The sequence below is a fragment of the Lathyrus oleraceus genome, chromosome 4, assembly GCF_024323335.1.
Source record: "Lathyrus oleraceus cultivar Zhongwan6 chromosome 4, CAAS_Psat_ZW6_1.0, whole genome shotgun sequence".
Classification (NCBI taxonomy): Eukaryota; Viridiplantae; Streptophyta; class Magnoliopsida; order Fabales; family Fabaceae; genus Lathyrus; species Lathyrus oleraceus.
The window spans coordinates 256,680,554-256,688,463 of record NC_066582.1 but is presented as its reverse complement, the minus strand read 5'-3'; the positions used below and the strand labels follow the sequence as shown (position 1 = coordinate 256,688,463).

At 39.7% G+C, this 7,910-nt stretch overlaps 1 protein-coding gene across 1 annotated transcript; it reads right to left on the bottom strand.

Annotated features, from left to right (window-relative positions):
* Positions 1 to 4,391: 4,391 nt before the first annotated feature.
* Positions 4,392 to 6,092, bottom strand: LOC127136949 (uncharacterized). Its single transcript, XM_051063456.1, has one exon. It carries the CDS (start codon positions 6,090 to 6,092, stop codon positions 4,392 to 4,394), a length of 1,701 nt encoding a protein of 566 aa, XP_050919413.1.
* Positions 6,093 to 7,910: the final 1,818 nt, after the last annotated feature.

Genomic DNA, 7,910 nt, shown 5'->3' with positions numbered 1-7,910 from the left:
TAACCTTGTTGGAATTGCAGAAGTGAAACACGTGGATTCAGGCCTTTAGAAGTCCAAACAGTTGCTCCTCAACTCTTGAATGATGATTTGGATGAATGCTTGAATGTTAAAATGGCACGATCTAGCTTAAATCTCCACTTGCCATTGATGATGCAAAGCTTCAACAGTTCCAAAATGCGCACGAAATCAATGGATCTTGCTTCAAACAACTCCAATTATGCTTATGGATCAATGATTGATCAAAAACCAAGCAATGTTTGTGAAGAAAATTGGAGAAAAGTTGAGAGGAAAAAAATGTGAAGTTTTTGGATCTAGATCTAGATCTGAGAATTATGCAATGTTAATCACAAAAACAGTTATGCTTAGGCTTTTATATGTTCTGTTAATGATCCTTGCTAATCATGATTAGGCTCAAGCAATGGTATTAGTGAAAACCAAGTTTTATGCAAATTGTGCAATTCACCTCATGTGCATGAAAGCCAATGCTACAGTACACGAAATGCATGGGAAATTCACTTGAAATTCTCTTTTGGACCAAATGTAAGTGGTAGCAAGTGAATACAATGCTTATTTTTTGAACTTGACTTTTCCCTCCAAAATTCAAATGGAAAGTCAAATATTTTTATGATCAAAATGCATGGCCTATGATGCAAGAATTGGATAGAGCATGTCAAAACAAGAATGTGGCAAAAAATCCCACTCCATTTGGCCTTTTGGTTCAAAAGTTATGCACTTGTGAAGTTCAAATTCATTTGACCAAGATTGATCCATATCTTGCTAACCACACATGAGAAAATCATGTTCTTGGACGTTTTAGAAATGGGAGAGCAAGATCTACAACTTTCATGTTCAACAAAATTTCATTTGAAGCATTTTTGGTCATGTAATCTTGAGGAGAAAACCTTTCCATTTTTGGCAATTTTGAATTATAAGTCACTTTCTATTTTTGGAAAGTTTTGTCCTGACTTTATTTTCTTCAATGTTGATGTTTGAAATGTCAAATGAGACTTGTATGGACATGAATGAAGTATTTCTAACCCTCTCCCACCTCCAAATCCATCAGTTGACTTTTGGTTGACTTCTATTGACTGATAGATAACTTGGCCATGCACAGATGAATTTGAGCCTCAATCTCCTGATAAAATGGCTCCAAAATGAAACCCTAGCTTCCACAAGCTCATTAAAACCATATGATGATCCCCATCTCCATGAAGACCTCATCTCCTTGACAAGACCCTAATAGGCACAATGCAGATGATTAGGGTTGACCAGAGGTCAAAACCCTAATCCCAAGGAATCTTGTCAGGCACACTGAACCTCTTGGTGATGATGATGTATCCACGATGATGGTGTACCATTTCAACCAAGATGATGTCCACCCTCCTTGAGGAACCAAGAAACCCTAATTTGAAGCACCAACCCTCAGATGATTAGTGATCAATTCATGAGACCCTCTAGCTTAAATCTTTTGACCTCTTTATCTTCTGAGCCAGACCTAGGAGGATGACTTGCTTATTGTCTCCACATGATATGCGAAAATGCAATGACTAATGACCTACAAAATGAAATGCAATATGCTAAGCTAGTCCCAAGAGAGGAGGGCAAATTTTGAGGTGTTACACCTCCCTATGAGCTTTGGAATTCATAAGCAAAGACAAGATAGATATTTTTGACGGTGTCTGATGTAACTGATCAACTATCTTGTAGTTGGATTTCTTTATTATTCTTAGAAATTCACTCGCTTCATCTGCTTGCACTGCCGGCTGTGCCCCTCCAAACTCTGGGGTAGGATTTGCAGTTGCAGCTTCCCTTGTTGGTTCTGGAGGGTTTATATTAATATTGGGAGTATAAATCCGACCGCTGCGGGTGATCCTGCTCGTCCCTGCGATGTTAGTGATATCTGTGTCAACATTCTCCAAGCCTTCCTCACTTTCAACAGCTTTGGGTTTTTCATCTACCACCCCGTCTACCACAGTTATGTCATATTTCCAGGGTACCGCCTTGGTGCTTTCAAAAGGAAAGGGGGTAGGCATACAAATCGCCACGGGTGATGGATGAAAAACATCTTTTCTATGATACGTTATCTCAAACAGTTCTGGTAAATTGAAAATGGGTTCAATGACTGAAACTTCCTCGTTTGTTGTAGGCCCACAAACTTGCAAAACACCTTGATCCATCAAGTTTTGAATATCAGTTTGTACCACTTTACATCCCCTTGGATGAATGACACATTCTTCACAGTTGTCGTGGCGTGTATCAATCAAACTAGCTCCCACCAATCTTGCATGAAGTGCTAACAACGGAGTTTTAACATTTTCCACGTTTTTGATTATACAAACATCAGAAGCATCCTCGATGGCATTAACATCACCATGCGCTGGCAAAGGGTTGCTTTTTATGTTGCGTACGATATCTCGAAATGAAAGAATCTTCTTCTCAACCAACTCTCGCACAATATGCTTCAAAGCATAACATCCCTCTAAATCATGTCCAGGGGCACCCTCATGGAAAGGACAATGGGCATCTGGATTGTACCATGGAGGTAAGGGATTTGGTGGAGGACCCAAAGGTCTGGGAGTCACCAACCCTTTTCGCAGTAATGATGGGTACAACTCAGTGTATGTCATGGGGATTGAAGCAAACGGAAGTCTACCTCTTTGTGCCCTATTTTGATTTGGAGGATTTTGTGGACGAGGAGTCTGTGCCCTTGGCTATTGATAAGCAGGTGGTGTGGGTGCTTGTTGGTATACTGGTGCTTGTTGAATAGGTTCATAGACAAGAGCTTGTGACTGGTTGAAATTTGGTGTGACTGCTGCGACATACGGTTGTTGAACATACTGCACTGGATAAGTTGGTTATTGTTGAGAAAATTGATGTTGCTTCTTCCATGAATGACTCCTCCTTTGACTGGTTGACACTGCATTTGTTTCACCCTCTTTCTTTCTTTGAAAACTTCTGGGAAACTTTTTGACATTATTACCAGATGTTTCAGAGGTGGTTATCATCTTTCCATTCTTCAATCCAAGCTCGACCTTTATGCCCACGGCAACCAAGTATGAAAAGCTTGCCGATACATTACTCATCATTCTTTCATAGAACATAGGTTTTACTGTATCCATGAACCAATCTGCTAACTCCTTCTCAGCAAGGGGTGGTTCGACTTGCGAGGCCACTTATCTCCATTGTGCATATTCCTTAAAAGACTCGTTATCTTTCTGGGACATGCTGAGCAATTGCCTCCTATCTGGGGCCATATCCATGTTATACTTATAATGTTGGATGAAAGCATCAGATAAGTCTTGGAAACAACGAATTCTACTTTGATCAAGGCTTAAGTACCACTTAGAGGGAGCTCCCTTCAAGCTGTCTTGGAAGCAATGTATCATAAGTTTATCGTCCTCTACGTGCGCAACCATTTTTCGATAGTACATAATAAGGTGACTTTTAGGACATGAGTGGCCGTCATACCTATCAAAATCTGGGGTCTTGAATTTTGCAGGAATCACAAGACCTGACACTAAGCACATCTCCTTAGTAGTAGCACCAAAAACTTGGTCACCTTCCATAGCCCTTAACCTTTTTTCAAGAATTTGGAAATTCTCTTTCATCCCTCTTATGTCTTCCTGCCTTTCATCCTCTTCGTCCGAAAAGTCCGGAGCATGTTGTCGATCCTCAAAGTAAGGTTGCACATGTGCACAAACGAGAGGTGGTGCGAACATGTGGACCACTGGATGAGTTTCATTGATAGTTGGTAAAGGAGCCGTCTGCTGAGTAGATTGTGCAAAACCAGGGGCGCCTTCAACTGGAGGTGTGAAACCAGGAGGTAAACCATAGGCCGGCCAGGTGGTTGGTACTGTCCTTGTAGGTTGGGGTTCAATCGTAGGACCGACGATTTCTGAAACGACCGTCGTTTGGGTGTCCAACTTTTCCCTGATGACCCGTAGTATCTCCATGACTTGACCCATGTTTCCTCGTAGGTCTTTGAGTTCTGAGCTTACTCGCTCCAATTCTTGTTCTTGGTCCGCCATTCTTCGACGAGCGCTGGCTCTGGTGTTGTAGTGGTGTTGAGGACTTAGTGTGTAACAACTGATAGAGAAAACGGAATGAGTTTTTATTTATTTATATGGAGAATGCATGAATGTATGTATGAATGCATTTTATGTTTATTTATTTTTAGGGATTCTTATAAACTTTGCAGTTGTTGAGCACGCACTTTGAAATTAATGTGAATAGAAACATAAAACAATAATCAGAAGCTGATTCAAAAATTCAATACCCATTCATTCAATGAAGCCAAAGAGTATGAAGTACAAAGTCAAAAGTGGGTACAAAACATTAAGCCAAATACAAAAATTAGAAATAACACGGAGCAAACAACTTAAAGAGTCCTCTTAGCAACTCGCTCTTTGTGCGCCTTCAATTCTTCTTTGAATCTTCGCATCATCCTTGTTGGTATTCAACTCATCACACTTCTCTTCCCAGGCTTTAGGACATATTTGAGAGGTTCTTTGGGCTTGTTCCTTGAGACGTCTTTCACGCACCACTTCAGCTTCAGAGCTTCGAAGTTGCTCCTCTAGTTCTTGTATTTGGGCTTCAAGCTCCTCCCTTACCTCCTTCTTTTGCTTAGTGGCTAGGTCCCACCAACGCTTCCACTCTTGTCCATCTCTTTTAGCCTTAGCTAACTCATCACGGAGTGAACCTAATCCACTATCAGCTTGATCTAGGTACTCCAAGACTCTTTCCTTGAGATCTTGCTCAATTCTGTTCTTCTTACGACTCTCCTCCAAAAGTTCTTTCCTTTGGTTACTCTTCCTTTTGAGAATCATATTTTTCCCGGTTTCGTTGTAGAGTTCAGATTGCAGATCCTCTTTCTCCTTTCCAAGTTTAGCTACCATGGCTCGAAGTTCTTCCACCTCTTCAAGAGAAACAGGGATTGGTTCTGGTGAAGTAGACTTTAGAGGAATCTCTATAGAAAAAGGGAGCTTCACAAATTTGATCCTCTCTGAGACCCATTGCTGATAAGGAACCCTTGCTGCATCATTCTTCTTTACTAATTCTGTTCCTTTGGTATGCACCTTTTCCCAAGATCGAATGATCTTACGGAGGAGAAAAGGATCATTGGTTCCCATATCATTCAAAACCATCTCTTCTAACTCTTCATCATTGGGCTTCCCACGCATAGGGTATCCAAACTGTCGCAAAGTTAACATGGGGTTATAGCTGATGCAACCTTTAGATCCTATTAGTGGTACATTTGGGAAACTACCACAACTGATAATGATTTCTTCAACATTCAGCTTGTGTCGGTACCAAATGATATCCTTATTAGACAAAGACACCAGGGTTCTTGCCCACTCCCAATTGGACATTTCTTTGATGTGAGCATCAGGCTTGAATACATATGAGATAAGCCAATTATAGAGTAATGGAAGGCAACATATCAACATTCCATTCTTCTTTTGATGTCGAGTATGCAAAGTATGAAAAGTGTCAGCTAGTAGTGGAGGAACCAAATTTTGTTTATCCTTCCAAACGGCCCAAAAGATACTTATGGCAGATGAATCTATAAAACCTTCATGGGTTGGGAACAATACTAGCCCATATATGAGAAGAGCTAGTATATTTTCCAATGCATCCCAATGATGTATCACAAACAACCTTTCTGCTTCTTCTTCAAGGTAAGCCCTCCAAAAACCAAAGAGATTCTCCCTTTTCTTCCAATTAGCCAATGCATCAGATATGGGGATGTTGAGGGCAAGGGCTAGCATCTCTACCTCAGGTACCTGACCAATCCTATTATACGGTGTCCTTCCTTTCATAGAAAATCCCAAGAGCCGGTCGAATTCCTCCAAGGTTTGAGTCCACTGAAAGTCTTGGAATAAGAAACTTCGAAGCGGAGGATCATAGAACTGAGCTAAAGCGGTGATGGCTGGTGTTTGAACATCTACTGAGAGAAGGTCCAAAATATGGCCAAACTTTCCTTGCAAAGTAACCCTGAAGCAGGCGGGAAGTTCATTCAGAAGTCTTGATATGTTGGCAATATCTGACATTTTGGCTTTGAATGGTAATGCTTTCCTTCTTTCTGAACCCATTACAAACTTTTTGTGCTAACAACTGCGTGTTCAAAAATTCCCTGAAAACAAAATTTTGTATGAGTGACATGATGTTATGCAAATGATCATGAATGCATGGTATTTGGTTTTGGGATAAGGTAACTCAAAACACCCTATTTGGTAGGCTTCTTAACAGATAGTTCTAAGTTGGTTACCCATAAACCCACTCACAGGATAGTTTCTACCTTTTTGATAAGGTTCCCAGAGTCATGGACCATAATCGTATCAACATCATGCAACAGGCTAGCCGCTTTATGACAAGAGTGACAAAAGGTCTCTTCTGAGCGGGGTTTTCATGTTGGATGCAATAATGAGAGGCCCTTAGAGTCCAACATTATGCAACCACCAAAGCAGGAACTGGTTCTAAGAGGGGGTCCTAGAGTCATGGACCCTTCATGAATCAACGTCATGCGACAGACTAGCTGTCTTATAACGAGATCTACAAACAGGTCTACTCTAGGGGAGTCTTCATGCTAGACACGCAAGGAGTGGCCCTTGGGGACTAACACTACACAACTTCCAATTCTAAACTTATGTGTTCTCTCTTCTTTTTCCAAAGCTCGGGTGTAGAGCTTTATTCATGATATCAAAATCCCAACACCCACACACACACACACACACACATATATATAATATATATATATATATATATATATATATATATATAATATATATATATAGATATATATATATATATAATATTATTATATATATATATATATATATATATATATATTATATATATATATATATATATATATAATATATATATATATATATATATATATATATATATATATATATAATATATAATGCGATAAAACAAAGATAAAGAAAGCATATAACAAAGGAAGAAAAAATAAACAAATAAAGCTAACACACATACGAAAACTTAACTGAACTACGGTTGACTCATTTAGGGATGTTCTTTTCCCCAGCAGAGTCACCATCTGTCGCACCTCGAAAAATGGGGATACGACCTTAAGCGAAGCGCGATCGCACGCTCGCATTGATGCACTGAACAGAGTCGCCACCGAATTTTATTTATTCCCACAAAGGGAAAGGGAAAATATCGATAAAACCCAAAACGACAATGATTATTGGTCGTCGCAACCAAATCAGGGTTTGGGAGTCGATTACGCAAGGGGAAGGTATTAGCACCCCTCACGTCTGTTGTATTCAACGGGAACCGTTTAGTTAATTTCGTTTTGAATGTTAGCTTATGTTAGTCTTCTTAAGTTATTATGAAGGAAAGAATAATAGGATCAAAAGAAAAGAGAAGATGTTTTTGGTTTTTTGCAATAAAGGGGACTAAACCTAAGTTTTTTTATTAATGGGCTTGACAAGATTTACAAATCCTGCTCCTACGTATCTCAATAAAGAAATCAAGGCTTACGTAGTTCTGGGTAGAAAATGTTTGTTTGTTGGTCGATTTTAGCGAAAGCTATATTGTGTTAATCGACGAAAACATTGTTTTACCCAAAACAGATGAGGAGCGGACATATACCACACATCGAATGGATTTACAAATCAACATTCGGAAAAATGCCACTTATCTCGACTCAACAATCATGGCCGACACATTGTTTTTCATCACCTTAAGACAATATATCTTTCGTTTATGAAAAAGGTTTTCCTGATTAATCGCACGGCGGCGAGAAAGGGTTTGATTGGTTGGATTTATTTTGAGTAATGGCGAGAACTTGGATGAGCGAGATATCCATCTCGAATCCTAGTCTCAGGAGTGCACGGTATACACCATGGTCCATTTCCATCTTTATTGAAAAAGTGTTTAAT

What these genes read in the sequence shown, in the direction of transcription:
- LOC127136949 (XM_051063456.1), bottom strand. Translation starts at nt 6,092, where the DNA reads ATGGGTTCAGAAAGAAGGAAAGCATTACCATTCAAAGCCAAAATGTCA.